This window comes from Babylonia areolata, chromosome 7 (assembly GCF_041734735.1).
Source record: "Babylonia areolata isolate BAREFJ2019XMU chromosome 7, ASM4173473v1, whole genome shotgun sequence".
NCBI classification, from domain to species: domain Eukaryota; kingdom Metazoa; phylum Mollusca; class Gastropoda; order Neogastropoda; family Buccinidae; genus Babylonia; species Babylonia areolata.
The window spans coordinates 25019627-25039076 of record NC_134882.1 but is presented as its reverse complement, the minus strand read 5'-3'; the positions used below and the strand labels follow the sequence as shown (position 1 = coordinate 25039076).

The 19450-nt window shown below is 44.9% G+C and overlaps 1 protein-coding gene across 3 annotated transcripts in view; it reads left to right on the top strand.

Annotated features, from left to right (window-relative positions):
- LOC143283916 (ran GTPase-activating protein 1-like) overlaps positions 1–19450 on the top strand; it is a 74419-nt gene that overhangs the window by 16147 nt on the left and 38822 nt on the right. For all 3 annotated transcript variants that reach the window (XM_076590340.1, XM_076590339.1, XM_076590338.1), the window contains 2 exons: positions 8451–8514; positions 14744–14824. In XM_076590340.1, the coding sequence (XP_076446455.1) occupies positions 8451–8514; positions 14744–14824 (145 nt within the window). The remainder of the gene's footprint in view (positions 1–8450; positions 8515–14743; positions 14825–19450) is intronic.

Below are 19450 nucleotides of genomic sequence, written 5' to 3'. Positions count from 1 at the left end.
AAAACAAATGTTAGAAGTAATGAGCTGAACTTTTCCAAACTGATCAGTAACATAATGAGGTAGTAGGGGACAAAATATAAAACTTCCCTTTTTATGCTATCATCCATTGAGATGATGAAAGTATCCATAATTTTTGTTTGAAATTTGCACACACCGATACGTAAAAGAATCCAGGAAAGCAAAAGGAGTTTAATTCAGAGCATTACACAGCTGGGATAGGGCTCCTTCATTTGATTCTGTTGTCTGCCTTGTGATTGAGAAGAAACTGGGTCAGACACCATTGTTGGCATGCACTGTTCTTGTGACCCAGTCACCTAGAAAATTACTTGCCTGCTCGTGAGCACAGCAACACACACTGCATTTTGGTTGCAGGGGAGATTGGAAAGGTCAGTTAAGATATTTTTAGCTTATAACATCATTATGCAAGTTAGGTGCCCTTCTAAAAATTCAAAATGTTATAAAGCCCCAATCAGGCTCCTTCGTTTGAAACAGTTATAAACAGTAGGGCCTGGGATCAGGTCCTGTCAGAGTGAATTAACCCTCTTAGCCCCAGCTTGCCCAGCACCAATCACCCTTGAAATCCCATGCCAGGAGGAATAACTCTTGCGATTACAGGTAATTATTAAAACTGATTAAGAATATAGTTACCTTCCTTTGTTGCACAGTTATTTTTCCTGCTTTCAGCACATGATAAGTTGCAAAAGGATTTTTGTTTCCAGGCTTATATTGCTTTGTACTCACAGTAAAAATAAAAGCATCAAATTTGATGGCCAACTTTGAAAGAAATTGTTTAAAATAAAGTTTGTCTGGTCTGCAGTGTCTTCAAACTTACCTTATTATTTTTCTTCCTTAATCTGAATTGCAACAATGAACATGCTGATATATTTATGTTCTTTTCATTTTGAGGGATTTTGTATTTTTTCCTCGATGGTAGGGAGAAAAACAACAACAAACCTACCTCACATATTTATCTTATCCATAATGAAAAGAGAAATATGATCCATTGAACTAGCACAATCAGGAAGATTTGTATTTGTATTTCTCTATTTATCACAACAGATTTCTCTGTGTGAAATTCGGGCTGCTCTCCCCAGGGAGAGCGCGTCGCTACACTACAGTGCAGTTTTGTCTGTTTTTCCTGTCGAAGTGGATTTTTCTACAGAATTTTGCCAGGAACAACCCTTTTGTTGCCGTGGGTTCTTTTACGTGCGCTAAGTACATGCTGCACACGGGACCTCGGTTTATCGTCTCATCCAAATGACTAGCGTCCAGACCACCACTCAAGGTCTAGTGTAGGGGGAGAAAATATCGGAGGCTGAGCCATGATTCGAACCAGTGCACTCCGATTCTCTTGCTTCCTAGGCGGACACGTTACCTCTAGGCCATCATTCCACTAGAATGCCGATGAATATCTGTGAAATCAACGACTGACTCACTGACAGTGTCAGTTTCAGTGGTTTGACAATTGATTCATGATTTCAGAGGTCTGTCGATTCACACTCCAGTACAGACTTCACTCTCATTATCGGGGAAACTTGATCAGTTGATATCTTGGTCACACAGTACAATCGACTTTTACTAGATTCTCACACAGACAGTTCAAACAGTTCAAAGTCATCTTCAGAATCATCATTCAGATTACCCCAAAGCTCTCAACAGTCATCAAATTCACCTTTCAACTTTGAAAATTCAAAACTTTGGCAAAACTTAACCAGATCGGACCCAGAAAAGTTCAAATTGTAAAGCAGGAAGTGGTGAAAACGAGTCCGTGATTCTCACGATAATCTCGTTTATGTAAAAAGAAAACAAACAAAAAAACCATGGTTGCGCCCATTGTAAGCACATGTTTAGCGGGCGCTCCTGCGTTTGAGACAGAATTTTTAGCAGGTGTTTGTGGGCGCTCTTGCGTAATTAGGGTTAAAGGTTTTGGGGGAGAGGCAGTGAATGTTTGACTGAGTTAGCTGTTTGTAAATGGGAAGAAAAAGGATAGAAAAAAAATTAGAATAATACAAAGGAAGTGCAAGATGAAAAAGAATAGATATGAATCTTTGGCAGATCTTTCTTAGAGAGTGTTAATCTCCTCTTCTTTTTTAAAGATTTTTTCTTATTAAAAAAGTTGGGGGGTGGGGGGTTGTTATTGTTTTTTTGTTAAAGGAACAAGTTTTACAGGCATGTGCTTTAACTGACCTTGTTCCCATCATCATCATCAGTATAAACATACAAGTTCAACAGAGAAATATGCTTTTACTTCCCATCCTTCCACTTCTCTCTCACTCTCCCTTATCAATCCCCCACACCACATACACACACCCCACCCCACATTAAATGGATCCCCCTATATCTTGAGTCGCGCCATTCCGTGTGTATTTTATGTAAACGGATGCTCAACAAAAAAGTGAAGATGGAAAAAAATTCCTACTGTGTACTTAAAGGGGATATGAAATGGTTTGGCTTACATAGATAGAATTTTGGTAGTTGTGACTCGTCCAGTAGTTTCTGAAGCAAATAAATGTGTATCTTGGGGGGAAAACAATTTTATTTTAATTGTGATGCTTTGAGCAGTCATGGAGGCTGCCACTATTTGTACTGTTGTGAGCTCATAAATGCTGAGACTCACTTTTGCTTTTGGCTGACTTGCAAAGTAGGTCAAAACAAATTGATGAAGAAAAATACTGTGCAGGGACTTTACCAAGTATACTTTGCTAAGTATATAGTTTTTTGCAGAATGACTAACAGGCCCCTTGGAAGTGATCCACAATGTTGAACAAGTCATATTAAAAGAAAAGGAAAGGGAAAAAAAACACCTGTGCAAGGACGATGTTGGAATGGATTTTGCTTTAGTTCTAAAAAATTTTGAACCTGAGTTTACAGAAGAAGAGTTAAAACAAGCTGCTGAAACATCAACAACGGATCAAAGTTTTTGAGTGTTGTTGTGGGAACTGCATGTTTTGCCAATTCCATTATGCCTGATGGAAGCACATTTTGCAGAGACAATGATTTGACTGTTGCAGCTTTTGAAAATGATAAATGTGATGGGTCTGCAGTTTCAGTCACAGAACATCATCATTTCCCACAGTTCTAAACGGAGCATCCCTGGAAGTTGGCTTTGAGGACAGTCGTTGTGACGTCACAGTTGACCTCTTTCTATTTCCTTAAAGTGAGCCTGGTCCAATATAGTGGCCCCCTAAGTTGCGCCAAGCTGATAGTTTCAATCAGTATATTGCTTTAATGCTCAGATATTTAATGCAAGGTTCTGCAATAATTTCTCATTTGGTGTCATATACTGTACCATGTCAAACTGGTGCAAAACCAGGCCTATCGGTTTGCTCCTCTTGGCCAGTCAAGGGAACTCGCTATTAGACCACCATCGGCTAGCCAATCAAACACCATTTCCAGCTGGAGCCATTTACTTATTCACACTGGCCTAAATTCCTGAGATTAGTACATTATCTTGTTGCTCTGTCTTTGCCAACCTTATGTGCTTTAGAAATGTTATTTTCTTGCATGTTTCTTGTTTGATGCGGCTTTCTGGGATGTTTTCGTCTCAGTAATGACAACATTTACATCGTTTGCGTCGGTCCTTGATGTCTAGCCAGGTCTGACTGGTTACTGGACTTCCTGCTCAACTGGTCAAGTTTTTTCTTTCCTTTTCTTCTCCTTCCTGGAGTTCAGGTGCCAGTGAGCCTTGGGGATGGGTTCACAAGGTGGTTGGCACCCATGGGTACATTTCCCCATTCTGCCTGTACAGGCGTGTACCCCTGGTGCACTCTGGGCTGCCAGGAGGGCTGGAGGTGACCCCAGTTCCTATGCTTCCTGGACTCAGCCCAGCATTCCTTACCCACTACATCTGGTGCTTCCCTAGGAATACGCACTGTTTCAACTGAAGGGACTGAGCTGATGTCAGGTTGACCTACCTGGTCACCAGCGCTTCCCATTCGGGACAGAGCACCTCTAGGTCAGCTTACCCTGGTGTGGGGCAAGCTTGCAGTTTCCCCTTCCCAGAGCTGTCTGAAGATCAATGGATGCTTGTGCCATCCCAGCACGCATGCATCCCTACATCTTCTCATGAGGTGCTTCATGAGAAGCTTTGGCACCCTCATGCTTGAGCGTGGCTGAAACTGTTCTCTCAACACCCTCTGGCTGGTGCCCATTGGTTAATTCCCCTGCGGGGGTTGACCCCTGAAACACACTGGAAGGTCACTTCCACTTTGACCAGCACCCCCCTTATGGGTCATAGCACCTCCCGAACCTCTATCAACACATGGAAGCCAGGAGTTTCCTCTGTCCCTTGGGAGATGACGGAGTGCTTTCACCCTTGGGACACACTGGGCTTAGTAAGGGACCAACCCCCCTTGGTCTCAGCCCATCATGGCTTTAACCCCAGTATTTGGTGTTGCTCCAAGGACTTAAACTCTGCCCAGGGTGGAGGGACAGAGCGCTTGTTTGTCAGGGCAACCTCCACTGCTGCCAGTGCCTCCCTTACTTGCACCTGTATCTCCATAGGAGGGGATACTGCATGCATGACACTCGCGTGTTTCAGATAACAGCACCTGTGCGCGTCAAGGTGACTGGCAATGGGTGGATCCACCTTTTTTGTCTGTACTCGGATGCATTTAGCATTTAGGGTACACGCTCAGCTGTCAGGAGGTATGGCCAGACATGCCAACCATCCCTGTGTATCCGGATTTGTCCTGGAAAACTTAAAGAAATTAGGTGTCCTGGAGTTTTACAGTGCATAACTGAAAAATTTTGAGCATACCAATTTGACCAAGTTTGTTGACAGACGTCGAGACAGCAGTTATGCTGGCTGCTGCTTTTCAGTCAGTCACCTCATGCTATAACGTCGAAAATGAAAAACATCAAACTTATAATAACGAAATTGACGTTGCAAGAGTCTGGCATCACCAACCTTGTCAGCACAACAATACATGTGCCTGCTGCCATCTGGGCAAAAGCTCCAGCATTATAAAAATGAATGCTCACATGAACACTTTTTGCACTCTTACTATCACCATACACTTGCGAGCACACCCACATCCAGCAAAGGCTCCAGCTCTGCATAGATCAAATTCAGCATTGGGCAGAAGAGAACGGTTTCACCTTTTCTTCCATGAAAACTCAGTGTATCCACTTTCACAACTTCCGACAATTCTTTCTGGACCCTGAATTCTGTCGGGGGAAAATCCACCATCTCGACGGTAAAGGAAGCCAGATTTCCTGGGAGTCATTTTTGACCAGAAGCTCAATTTCCTTAGTCACATTAAATAGCTGAAAACCTGCCAAAATACTCTGAACATCATCCAAGTCATAGCACACATGGACTGGGGCGCAATAAGAAAACGTGCACCTCTACAGAGCCCTGTTCTGGTCCAAACTGGACTATGGGTGTGTTGTCTATGGCTCAGCCAGACCGTCTTATCTGACACTGCTGGACCCAATACACACCAAAGGCTCCATCTCAGCCTAGGCGCGTTCAGCACCACCGCTGTGCACAGCTTGTATGCAGTGGCAGGGGAACCACCTCTTTCCAATCACAGATTGAAGCTGTCCATCAGCTGCGATTTGAAACTTTTCTCTGAACCGAAAAACCCTGCATACGATAGTGTGTTCAACAACCCATTCAGTAAGAAATTTGAAGACAACCCAAACTGTATCCCTCCACTTGGACTCCATATTCAGTCACACAAGGAAAATGCTGGTCTGGATGTCAGAAGCATCTCTCATTTTTTTAAGTTCCCTGACACAACCCACCATGGACCTTTTAAAACACCTGTAGTGCGATTCGATGTGTCCTCAAACCATAAAGACTCCACCAGTTCACTGGCCTACAATACTTACTTTTCGGAACTCTGCCACAAATTTCCCACCGTTCAGAAAATCTTCCAGTCGGAAATGGTATTTGATTGGCTAGCAGACGGCGGAATAATAGATGTCTTATCACTGAGTTGCCATGAAATTTTGGCCAAGAGAAGCAAACCAATAGGCAGGATTCTGATAGGTCTGGTTTGGATCAGTTTGACATAGTAAATATCTTTAACCAAAGTGGGAGCATTGTACAAACTCTCCATTTTGCCAGGGTTTTTTGAGCATGATGCTGTTTCACTTTGTGTTCCTTTTAACCCCTAGGCTGCCGATATGACAAGATAACTTGTCATCGCAAGCATGTATGCATCAAAATATTCTGATGTTTCCCTGGTTTGCATTGAGTTCGTTGACAAAAATACTGGTAGCTTTAGCTTGGGGAATCTTTCTAGATTCTATTCATAGCTAGAAACCCCATCTATGTCATGAGGCAGTCCTTTATTTGAACGTTTTGGTTGGATTACTGATGTAGTGTTTGCCTGGCTCCTCTCCTCGCTCGCTCAACGAAATGTTGGACACCATTCTCAAGACATGCGAATGTGGTGAACAAAATAACAAATATTGCTTTCTTTTGCTGATGCTCAGAAAGAATTGAAGCATAAATTGGAAGGAGGAGACAGTGATGAACCTTTATCAGACGATTTGATAGAAAGTAAAGGGAGCAATGAAGAGACTGGCCAAGATGCGACTATCAGTGAGTGATGCCAGCTCTACAGATGCAGCAGATGACAGAAAGTGACCAAATTGTTAGCAGGACACACGTGAGTGTGAGTGGTTTTCTTAGCACTCAGCCAACGCAGTCTGATGAGAACTGGATAAAGTGACCGTGTGAGAGGGATGAAGAGGAGGGGGGTGGAGACTGAGGGGGCGTGACCTCACATCCATGTTATCACTTGGAGAAGTCACAATGCATTGTGTATGTCTTTTTTTTTTTCTTCTTTTCTTTTCTTTTCTTTTTTTTTTTTTTTTTTTTTTGTTTTTGGTGCAGGTATTATCTATTTGTCCAGAAAATATGATATTTTAGTGCAAATTACCTGACTAATGTTTGTAATTAACAAGTTGAAAATGTGACAAAAAAACTAAACACTGATTTCAAAACAACAGCATGTCACTGAAAATATATAAAATGGGAAAACATCGTGTGGGTTTTTTTTGGTTTTTTTTTTTTTTTTTTTTTTTTTTTTTTGCTGCCCCATCATCTGCGCCGTTTCAGTGGCATTACTCCCACGCCGCTCATTTAGATTCCCCCATACACGGCCACACCCGGGTTCGTCCGTCGCAGTTCCAGCGTCGGCAGTCCACAGGGAACTATCGATGTTAGGTCGCCAGGAGGCCACACACCAGAGGAGACCCTGCACTGCTGCTGAGTCATTTCGGTGGTGTTCAATGGTGCCTGTTCTGATTTTACGTACTTAGGACACCACCTACTAAGCCCCCTACTAACGACAATAATGGCTTAGTTGCGGAGCCAGACTGAGGGAGCGTCCCTCCCAGAGTAGAGACCGCCACCACGTCCCTCAAACAACAGCCCCCCACGAATCCGCCAACACTGACGACATTGACAGGACTAACCCCAAGCACAGAAGTGGAGGGGTATCAAAACTGAGGTCACCATGAGAGCAGGGCATGAAAGGCCACAGACTTTGAGTCTATTTTGTTTATATTGATGACGATGGAGGAGGAGGATGACGATGATGATGATGATGTTGCTGTGGAGGTCCATTTTGGTTTGGGACTGCGTGACAAGGCTGTACTCTACGCTTCCTGTCATAATGATATCCCGGCGTTAACCAGGCCCGAGAAATACAGACACGTGCAGTGTTGGTCGGGTAATTAGAGTAACACACCCAAAGACGCATCCTTAAAGTGGATGACACTCGACTGTGTGGTCCCAGTCTCCCCATTTAAGCCCACAGCACACTCAACTCTGGGTAGGAGCCGGCCACGGGCCGAAAAAACCCACCTCCGCTGGGATTCGAACCCGCGTCCTCCCAGCCATCAGTCCACGACGCTAACCACTTCGCCACGGTGGCTGGTGTGTTTTGTATTCTTTATTCATTTGTCTTTCTGAAAATATATACTTTCCAATAACGAAGAGCACAGAATTTTTTGAAAATATATGCCCGTTTTTTGTGGGAAAAAACCCTGGCAAATAAATTTCACTTAAATCTTATTTTCCTGGCAGCGAAAGGGTTAAGCAAGTGTCCCAACTGTAGGTAAACACACATTGAATAACACCTTCATGGTAGCAACAAGGGAGCAGGTAAGGATAAACATATACAGAGAAAAAAACAGTAAAGGACAAAGAAAAAATTAATGACAGGACAGTAGATATGCCAATATCTATCTCTTTTTTAAATCTTAAGTCAATAAGGTTCAGTCAGAATATACTTTCTTACTTAGCTGGTTTCCTTCTGAAAACATTTTCTTATTTAGTTCTGTATGATTATTGCTTGTTAATGAGAATCTAGGTTTAATCCCATAAACAGATATAGAGAACCAGCCTCACCATTTATTATAAAGTCAAAAAGTGTACTCACATTTTCTGGCTGAACAAAAAAAGCATGTGATGCTGGTTTACATTTCAGTGACGATGAAGGCTCAGATGATGAAGACGAAGAAGATGAATGTGATCAGGAAGATGAAGAAGAGGTGGGTAGAAATAGAAATATAGTGTCCACTTTTTTTTCTGTAAATAAGATCATATCACCTTCTATTCCAGGTCAGCTGAACATGCTAAGTTCATTTTATGTTTTAGCTGGTACAGAAATAGGGGAAAGCCAGAGCGTTAAATGTTAAATATGAATTTCAGACATGATCACAGATGAAAAATTTTTTGCCTGGGTGGTGTCTTATATATGGCTGTTGGCATTTGTTATGAAATTCCTTATTTTTAAAATAGCTATCAAAAAACAGTTCATTCTGTCAGTATTTCAGTATTTGAAAAAGACATGCTTGTCCTCTTTGTCCCTATCCCATTGGGTGTGTGTGCTCATGTGCAAGCAGTTCTTTTGTGTGTTTGTTGGTTTTTTATAATAATTAATTTAAAGTTTGGTGTCATATACTGTACCATGTCAAACTGATGCAAACTAGGCCTATCGGTTTGCATTTTGCGCGGCTAACAGTGAAAAGACGACCCGTCTTGCCCAGTCCACTCTTAGCCAATCAAACGCCTCCAAAACGCTGAATCATTCCTTTGGCCAAGGCTCTCAACGCCATCTTAACAGGTTTACGCTCTGTCTCGTCTTACGCTTAAGCCTGTTCATTCGGCCATATTTTGCTGCATGCGGCTTGATTTTATTGTATTCTTACCTTTTGTGTACTCGATTCAACTTGGCCCCCTCGAATCGTATTTTTTTCTCTACCTCTCAGTCGATCCTGTCTTTCCTTTCTCTGTTGGGGATCGGATTTTCGCTGGGTGCCTAAGCGCAGGTACCATGCCTCGTATGCCATCCCACGATGGCAGGAATCATGATGCTGGGATCGAGACTCAGCAAGAGACTCTCCCAGGCCCGGAGCTCATGATTTCTCCCGATAGGGACCGCAGTGGTCATGAAGGGGATCGGGGGGGGAAGGGGTACGAGCGTCACCTCCCAAGGTGTCCCAGCAGGAGGCAGGAAAAAAGGGAATGGCAAGTCCTCTCTTGGCGGTGGGGACTCATGGCTGGGAGGGGGGGGACTTCTACTTTGCCCACCCCGGGCCAAGCCACCCCAGTCTCCCCACAGGAGGCGATTCGGGGCGCAGGTCTTCCTGCTATCCGGCCGGTCTCCCCTGCTGGGGGAGGCCCACGCATGTCAGGCGGTACCGGGCAGTCAGCCTGCTGGTCTTCTGGTGGGACTGACACCCAAGTTGGACCTGACCTCCCTCCAACTTGGCCAGGTTTTTCCCTTCATGGAGGTCAAGGCGCCAGTGACCCTTGGGGTTGGGGTCACAGGATGGCTGCCGCCCATGGGTGGTTTTCCCTATTCTACCCATACTGGGGCACATCTATGGTGCACGCTGGGTTGCTGGGAGGACCAGGGGCCAACCCCTCGTCCTCTCCCCCCTGGATTCCACCCAGCACATCTCACAGGGTAACACACATGACCTTAACAAGTGGGATTGACTTTTTGTTGGTCAGGTCGAGCTCCTCGACCAATATTGCCACTCAGTCCACAGATCGGGCCTCTGTCAACCCACAAGTGACCTCCTCGGTCACAACGGCCTCCTTGTCAGGACCGACGGCTGCCAAGTCGCCCCACTCGGCCCGGGGGAGCCTGCATTTCCCACCTACCCAGCACTCAGTCCTACGGGGAGATGAGTGGGTGTTTGTCCCCTCACAGCTCTCATGGGTCCCTCTTGCATCCAGGGATGCCCTCACTGAGAAGGTGTGGCACCCACCATCCCAAGCGTGGTTGGACCTACGGTCCACACTCTCCCCGCCCGCTTCAACAGCTACGGCCATGGTCCCCACTCGGGATCATCCCAGCTCGTTCCGCTGGGCTGAACACAGCTCACAGGATGCCCCAGCGGGTAAATCCACTTGGGATGGCACCCAGCAGGGGATGGACTGGGAGCAAGAGTGGGAGCCTCTGTCTTCGGAGGAGGACAATCAAGCGGATGAGCACTCTTCGCCCCCATCCCAGGGGGACAGATTGAGCCCACACCTCCCAAGGGACCAGCCTGAACCAAACTCAGACATATCCAAGCTTGAACTGACCCTCCCCAATTGGGTCATGCATGCTGAATCGGTCAGCCCGCACTGTCAGGGGTGTTGCTTCCATCCCTCCTCCAGGCAGGGAGCCCCTCTCTGCCCTGGGCACCTTTTCCCCGGGCAAGTTCCTTAAAGATTCCTCCAAAGAGGTGGGGTGTGGTCCTTGTACACACAAGACCACCCTGCCTACATGGAAGCAGAGCCCTCCGTGCAGGACAGGATGTTGGTCTCACAGCACAGCACCTCCCCACTTGAGCTAATCTATCCTTTAAAATGTTAGCAGAGTGGGACAGATTGGCCCACTGCTGCCTCCTCGAGGTTTCCACGGCTTATACCTTCTTCGACGCGTTCCTCAACAGGGCCAATGACCTGTGGGAACAGCGTCCGGTTAATCAGGACACAGGTTCGCCTTCCTCTATCCTGCCAAGCCTCTTCACGGACCGGAGGTTAAACACTTTTGGCGGTAGGGTAGCCTCTGGTCTCACAGCGGCCGCAGACACAGCTACCAGTCTTCACTTCAATACTGTGCTGGCTGGGCGTGATGCCGTTCTCCGCCTCTCTAACATTCCAGTAGAGGAGAGGGCTGCCCTGCAGTCCATCCCGGCGCAGCAGCACTCTCTCTTTGGCCAGTATGCGCCGCATTTTGTCAGCCACAGGGCAGAGATGAACAGGGAGGTGGCTTCATATTTAGCCCACACCTCCCAGGGGCGCCAGGTTTTGCTGCCATTGAAGAGGCCGGCCACTGAGGCCCCTCCATATGCCATGCCACCTAAGTCGCAGCGGCATGCGCAGAATCAACGGCAGAGGAATAAACCACCTCATGTCCATCCAAGCCGACCGGCCATGCCCAAGGCCAGAAGGCAGCACCCCCAATGACTGGGCCCCGATTCAGCACCGCCAGTCCCTCCAAGTAGGAAACTTGTCGCGGCATGCACATCAGTGGCGTTCTCTGGGACTCAGTGACTGGATTGTGTCGGTGCTAGAGTCAGGGTACATGCTGCCTTGGGCAGAGGACAACCCCCAGCTCGGTGGAGCAGGAGAGCATCTTAGAGGCAGAGATATCACACCTGCTCCTCATAGGGGTGATATCTCAACTCTCGGACCCGGGCTCTGGTTTTTACGGGCAGTTGTTCGTGATTCCAAAGGTCTCAGGAGGGTGGAGACCAGTCTTGGACTTGTCCCCTCTCAGCAAATTCCTCCCCAAAATCGAATTCAAGTTCAACACACAGGCACAGATTCGAGAGACCATTCAACAGGGCGAGTTTGCTATCTCTGTCGATCTGAAAGATGCTTATTTTCATATCCTCATCCATCCGGCATCCCACCGGTACCTGAGGTTCGTGTGGAGGGACAAGGTGTTCCAGTTCTCAGCCCTCCCATTTGGTCTGTCCCTTGCCCCTTTCCTGTATACCAAGATGGTGCGGAAATTAGTGTCCATCGTCTGGTTGGAATCCATTCATCTCTGTGTGTACCTGGACGACTGGCTCATTCTGGCCCAGTCGCAGGCCCTGTGCCAGAGGCATATGGCCAGACTTCTAGACCTTTGCTCCCAACTGGGCTTCCTCACGAACCAGGAGAATTACGATCTCTCCCCAAGTCAGTCCTTCGACTTCTTAAGGATGAGATTCGACACGCGGTCCATGATAGTCTCTCCAACGCCAGATCACTGGGACTGACTGGAAGGCCTCCTCAGCCACTTGCGCCATTCCTCCCAAGCAACAGCGCGGACACTTTCATCTCTCCTGGGCATGATGGAGTCCATGGCACCCCTCATACCCTGGGCAGGGCTCTCAAGCGCCCTCTTCAGAGGGCACTGAGGCTATGGTGGCCCCAGAGAACCCAACCATGGGATACCCAGATATGTCTGGGCAAGTGGTTCCTTGAGGTGACACCAGAGTGGCTAAACACCCCTCTTCGGACACAGGGGGTGCCCATAGCCCCACCTACTCTTCAGGTGGCACTCTTCACAGATGCCTCCTCCCTGGGCTGGGGAGCCCACGTGGACTCACTCCATGCAGCAGGGACTTGGTCCCCGGAGGAGCGCCAATGCCACATCAGTGTTCTGGAACTGGAGGCAGTTCGCAGGGCTCTCCTACACTTCAGGGGGGAGGCCACTGGCAAGACCATCAGCTTGTTCACAGACGACACGATGGTCGCGTGTTATGTGAACAAAGGGGGCGGAGCGCATTTGGCAGACCTCTACCTGCGGACCGAGGCTCTCCTCCGTTGGTGCTACAGCAAGGGCATTGCACTTTCAGTGAGACACATCGCAGGAAAAGCCAACATCTTGGCAGATGCACTCAACAGATCCAAGAGTGTCATCCACACAGAGTGGACCCTGGACAAGGACCCCATTCAGGGGGTGTGGGAGCGGTGGTTTCGGCCGATGGTGGACCTCTTTTCCACAAGGTTCAACAAGAGACTTCCCACTTACGTCTCTCTGGTCGCCGACCCACAAGCGTGGGCAGTGAATGCTCTGTCTTTAGACTGGAGCAGTCTGATTGCCTATGCATTTCCTCCTTTTCCAGTTCTGTCCAAGGTGATCCGGAAAGCCAGATTGGAATGCCCGCAGCTGATTCTCATTGCGCCGAAATGGCCAGCCCAGCCCTGGTATCCGGACCTTCAGTCCCTGACACATGTTCTACCCCTGGAACTTGAAACCAGACCTCATCTGCTGAGGCAGCCTCGTTCAGGGATTCCTCATTCCAATCCTCAACTGCTCCACCTGCACGCGTGGCTGCTGTGCAGTTGGAACTGTCAGCACCACCATTGAAGTCTTCGACCCCTTGGTCGGCCTCTGTGTTGGCAGTGCTTAGGGGGGTGCCTCCTCTGACCTCCTCTCCATAGTCTCCAAAGCAAAGAGGGTGGGAACTGAGGCTTTGTATGACTTTCGCTGGAAGAAGTGATTGCGGTGGTTTCCCAAGCCATTCTCAGAGCCTACTCATTCTGACAGGGATATCAGCTGTCTTAATCCCAGAGCACACGAAGTGCGGGCCATAGCCACTTCGGCTGCTTTCCAGCACTCAGTGTCACTGCAGCATGTCTTGGAGGCAACACGTGCTCCTTGACTGTTGGGATCTGCATGACGTTAGACGCAGACATTACACGGCGGTTTCTTTGAAGACTTTGTTTCGTGATGTCCCTCCGTGGGCGCTGATGGACTTCTTAAAAGAAGTGAACCTTTTTAACCAGATTTGAAGGTTTTAAACTATGGAAGTTTTTTTTTAAACTTTGGAGTGGAAAGTTTGAAGTGGTGACTCGTTTTAATTGGTTGGTTTTTTTTAGCCTTGTAGTAGTAATTGACGCGGCGATAGCCTTGAGATGGCCTTAGTGGTCGGCGAGGCTCTAAGCACCATAATTTCATTTCATTTCAGCCTTCTGGCAGTCTGAGAATCCCTTCATCAACTTCTACCTCAGGGATTTCCGTATGACAAGGGCTGATGGTTCCAAGGGTATTTCCTTTGTCACTGCTAACACTGCCGTCTTAGTTACAAGGGCTCCCCATGCGAACCAGTAGGCGTTGCCTTCCTCCATTTGCTTTCAATTCTGCATCAGTTTGACATGGTACAGTATATGACACCAAAAGGAGGAGTTTGTATTATACTCCATGTTCGGTGATACATATAGTTACCCTGTCAAACTCGAATGCCCGCCCGTCCGTCTATGCCGTGGTTCTCATGGGGCATTTTCTCAATGGCCACGGAATGTTTCAGTGCTTGTAGATTTTAGAGGCGTTTGATTCACTGTTAGCTGCGTGAAATGCAAACTGATAGGCCTAGTTTGCATCAGTTTGACATGGTAAAGTATATGTATCACCAAACAGGGAGTATAATACAAACTCCTCCTTTTGAGTGTGAGTTGTTGGATTGAGAATATGTATTACTTTGTGTTTCGTAAAAGTTGCTTTCATATTGATAATGATTGTGCATTTTTTTTCTTTTATATGTGGCTGTTTTAAATGATTCTAAATGATTTCAAGTATCAGATTTGTTAAGCACATAAAACTTGCTTGTGCTTGTATTTTAGTGCTATAAAAAAAATCTGCTGTTATCATTATTGCAGCGAGGGGAATATAGTGAAGTATAGGTGAATGAGTACCAATGGGGATAAGTAAAGGGCTAAGAATTTGCTTCTACTTGTATTGCAGTGCAAAATAAAAATCTGTAATTACTCTTATTGTTACTGCAGCCAAGGGAAGATAATGAAGGGGAGGTGAATGAGGACCCACAGCTACAGGTGACAGGCACGGCCATTACCCCAGCCAAACAGGTCAGTACTCACAGAGTGTGTGTGTGTGTGTAAGAGAGAGAGGGGTGGTGGAATGGAACAAAATGAAACAATTTTTTATTTAACCAGCAAAATGACAGAAGCAGTTCACGTGTGTTTTTTCACCCAACATGGGGCATTAAAGATGAAGGGGAAAAAGAGCAAGAAAGAAACAAACAAAATGTACATACAACAACAACAACAAGAAGGGGGGAAAAACAACAACAGAAAGCCAACAAACATGGAAAATCATGTAAGGAAAATGCTACAAAGTTATTACAACTAATGATTATCTTAGACCAGAATGACAGTTGACCTTAAATAAGTTTTATGCTCAGTTTGACAGAAAAGATTGTGATCATGTGTGTCGGGCTTTATGTACAGAAACAAGCAATATTTCCATCTCTCAAGAAGTAGGTAAATTTTTATTCCAAAGCCACACAAGGCTTCTGGTCCTGATGGGTTAAAGGAATGTTTGCTGAAATCTTGAGCATCCCAGTTGTTTTGTTTTGTTTTTTTAGCATTTTTACCTTCATGTTTCAACTTTTGCCACATGTCATCTCAAGCTTGGAAGACCTCCACCATCATTCCAGTGCCAAATGAAACAGAGCCCAATCAGTTGAATGATTACAGGTGTGATGTTAATGTTAAAATCTGCTGCAGCTAAATGCTTTGAGTCAGTCTTGCATGATTATCTCACAAAGGATGTTGCCTCTCACCTCAATTCCTTTCAGTTTTCATGCAAAAGGCTTAGAGGAGTTGAAGATGCAACATGGTTTCATGACATCTTTAGCAGTCAAAAGCGTGAGATTTTTGTTAGTAGACTTCTCAGGTGCCTTCAATACTGTTCAACCATATAATGCTACTGCAGCAACTTGTCAACATATGTGTAAACTTAAATCTGATACCATGGATTAACTTTTCCTCACTAGCAGGCAACGTGTTTGTGTGAGTGGTTACTTTTCAAATGAACTTGTTCTGGATACATGAGTGCCACAAGGATGTGTACTGCTTCCTTTGCTTTTCTCAACTTGCACTGACCAAATTAGAATAAATCACACTGTAGCTTTTTCCGAACATGTATTTGGTGTAAAATCGCAAATTGTTCCACCGTTTGTTAGGTCCCCCAGGGGACCATTTGGGATCCTGAAATTTCCCCTGGCGGAAGTTCCCCATGCTGTTTTGGTCCACCCTGACTTCACCAAAGCACCTATTTGAAAACGTCGCCCCCCCCCCCCCCCCCCAATTTTGTTTATGTGCGTGCATGTTTGTGTGTGTGTATGGAAATGGTGAGAAGTGGAGGAAAAGAGGTGCAGGATATTGGGAGAGAACTGGATTTATTTGATGATATTGATAGATTTATTACCCCCTGTCAAGAAAAAAAAAATCAAACACTATTGGCTTTAACATATTTTGAATAACATGATTTATCCTCTCTTTTTTTCTTAACCTCTTGACTGCGCTGTTGATGTAGGGCGTATGTCATGAATTGTCACACACCAATGCTGTGTTGATGTGCGTTGTATGTCATGATACAATGTTCTTCCTTTCTCGTCTCGCATTGCAGAAAATACAGTCTGCTAATCATTAAATTAGCTCCCTTGAGAGCTCTTTCTTTCCTGAGTACTGTAAGCTAAAAATATTCAGCTCATTGTCATTTATTGCGAAAGTTTTGCAAGTTTGTACAAAGCTTAAGGTGTTTCTGAAGCCATGGCTGCATACAGGCAAACCTTAACCCTTGAACAAATATTGGAAGGAATCTTTCAAGATGCAAATAGTAGAAAGGAAGATTCTGCACCGAATGAGATACAACTGCATCAGGTTGATGCTGATAACCCTGATTTTGACATGGGCGGTGCACAATGAAGGATCGGAAACTGCTGATGAAGCTCAGCTGATTCAAGATGCAGGTGGGTGTTTACGATGTTTGTCATTTTGTTATATGCTTTTTCTTTGTTGTAATAATGAATATAAGTGCATAGTATGTGTTTTGAAAGTGTTAGCCTTGGTAAGTGACACTGATCAGTGTGTGTGTGAGACAGTCACTGTGTATGACTAACACTGGGCAAGGAGGTGTGGCTTGCTCTGCGCAAGTATTGGTCACCTCTTTCTGTATTGGTATTCATTCCCGGGTGTGTATTGGTTTGGTGTGTGTGAGAGAGAGAGAGGAGGGGGGGGGAGGGGCAAGATGATGTTTACAAAACTGAAATCAGAGAATGATATACATAATTTTATGCTTAAATTACTTTGTAAATGCAACATTTGTAGATGTGTGTGTATTTCAGCTTCTGAAAGCACCCAGAAATAAAATGGTACAATTTCAAAAACTTTGTGTATATAAAAAATTAAAAAAACAACCAAAAAACAACAACCAAATTTAGTCTTTCTCCCAATGTGTTCCAGTTACGCAGCATGGTGATGATGTTTGATGTTCATCCTGGACCATCTGGAGTTGACAGCTTGCTACAAACTGCAGTTTAATTCCAGCAGCAGTGAAACCTAAGGGCAGTAAACAAGCCTCCAGCAATTCTGGATTGCAACAAAAACATGGGTGCCGTGGATCGCCATGACCAGCAGCTGCAGCCCTACAGTGCCACGAGGAAAACCCTGAAGTGATACAAAAAGCTGTGCATGCTTACATTCTGTACAAAAAAGCTGGCAGCAGCAGTACATTTTAGGACTTCCAGAATCCAGAAGAATATAATTAGTGCCATAATGTTTGGTGACCAAGACCCAGATACTGCTGAAGATGACCACGCTGTTTGTCTGTGTGCACATTTCATCAGTGTCATCCCACTGTACTGTGCAGACTGCGCACGGGGCACATTTTTCTTACTCATATTTTTATTTGTTAAAGGGGGAGGAGGCCCCTCAATCTATTCCCCGTGACCAGTCTGTCACTGTGAAACACTCGGTCATTCACTGCTGGGATCTGGATGATAATAGACATTACACAGCAGATTCTCTGAAGACTTTGTTTCGTGATCCCCCTCTGTAGATGCTAATGGTCTTCTTGAAAGAAGTGAACATTTTTAATCAGATTTGAATGTTTTAAACTGTGGAAGGTTTTTAAACTTTTTGAGTGAAAAGCTTGAAGCAGTGATTTGTTTTTATTGTACTTTTTTACCCTTGACTTGAAGTAGATGCTATTGTGGCGATAACCTTGAGATAGCCTTAGAGGTCGTCTCTGAGCATCATAATTTGATTTAATTTGCATATGAGGCTGTCCCCCTTCCATGTTTGCTCCACGTGGTCTAGTTTGCACATCAACATAAGAAGGAAGGGGTCTTCCATCTGATTTGTATCTGTATTACTCTTTTTGTTACAACATATTTCTCTTTGTGAAATTTGGGCTGCTGTCCCCAGGGAGATGGCATCACTATGTGACAGCGCTACCACTTTTTTTGTATTTTTTTCTGCCTGCAATTTTTTTTGCTTTCCTGTTGAAGTGGATTTTTCTACAGAATTTTGCCAGGGACAACCCTTTTGTTACCGTGGGTTCTTTTACGTGCACTAAGTGCATGCTGCACACGGGACTTCAGTTCATTGTCTCATCCGAATGACTACATATACACTCACTTGAATAGTATTTTTTATTATCCAGGCACATCAGACTAGCAGTTCATAGTATGTTTGTTTTTTTTAATCAACCAAACTTAAGGGAAGGAAATTTGGAATAGATGCAGGACGTTAGTGGACGTCTTATAAGCAGGCACTGGGGAATGACTTTGTGCAGGACGTCAGCTGATGTCTTACAGGTATAAAACGGGTATGCCTTATTTTAAAGTTTGTTACGGTTGGTGGAGTGTGTGTTGCAGTCATGGTGATTTGTAGGTTTGTTCATTTTCAGTCAAAAAATAAACAAATATGGAGCAAGGTGAAGTAAGATTATTTTGCTAAGTGTAGTTTGCTCAACAAACCCAAGCTCAGATACTTAACAGAATAAACCCTTTAAATTTACTCCCCAAAAATCACTCATTTGAATGCATTTTGTGCTTTAAAAGAATTATAGCAGTATGAGTTCACAAATAATTAGAGGACTGTGGAGAGTAGATCATTTGTTTGGAAACAGTATTCAGTTTGGAAGAAAAGAAAACCAACATAAATTGTTTTAATCAGAGAACTAGAAACAGCATTGTTGGATCAACCAAACAAGCTGGATATTTGATTTAGTTTAAATCAGTGAAGTAGGATCAGTATGATTGGTTGATTTAATTAACAAAACAAAACGGAAAACTGAACATTTTCTGATACATGAGCTACATAACTGAATGTCATTGGAGAAAGGAGAATTAAAGTCAGATGATTTGATTGGCTAAACATCACTGAAGAAGCTGGTTTGATTGGCTGTTGCAGACCTCCACCAACCCTGACCTGTGTGATGAGTTGGACAAGCTCAGTCTCTCCTGATGACGTCCTGTTTATTTCTTTATTCCCTTTTTCCTTTATATAAACAAAGACTTTGACACTGATATTAATATTACATTGTGGCACATCAATTGTTGGACTTCTGCATATTTGTTACACTGACAAAACTGCTATGATTTGTTTTCCTACCGCCTTGTGTGAAAACTCATTCTGGACCTTTTGAATGATGTTCTGATTTCATGCTAATGACAGAAGTTGATT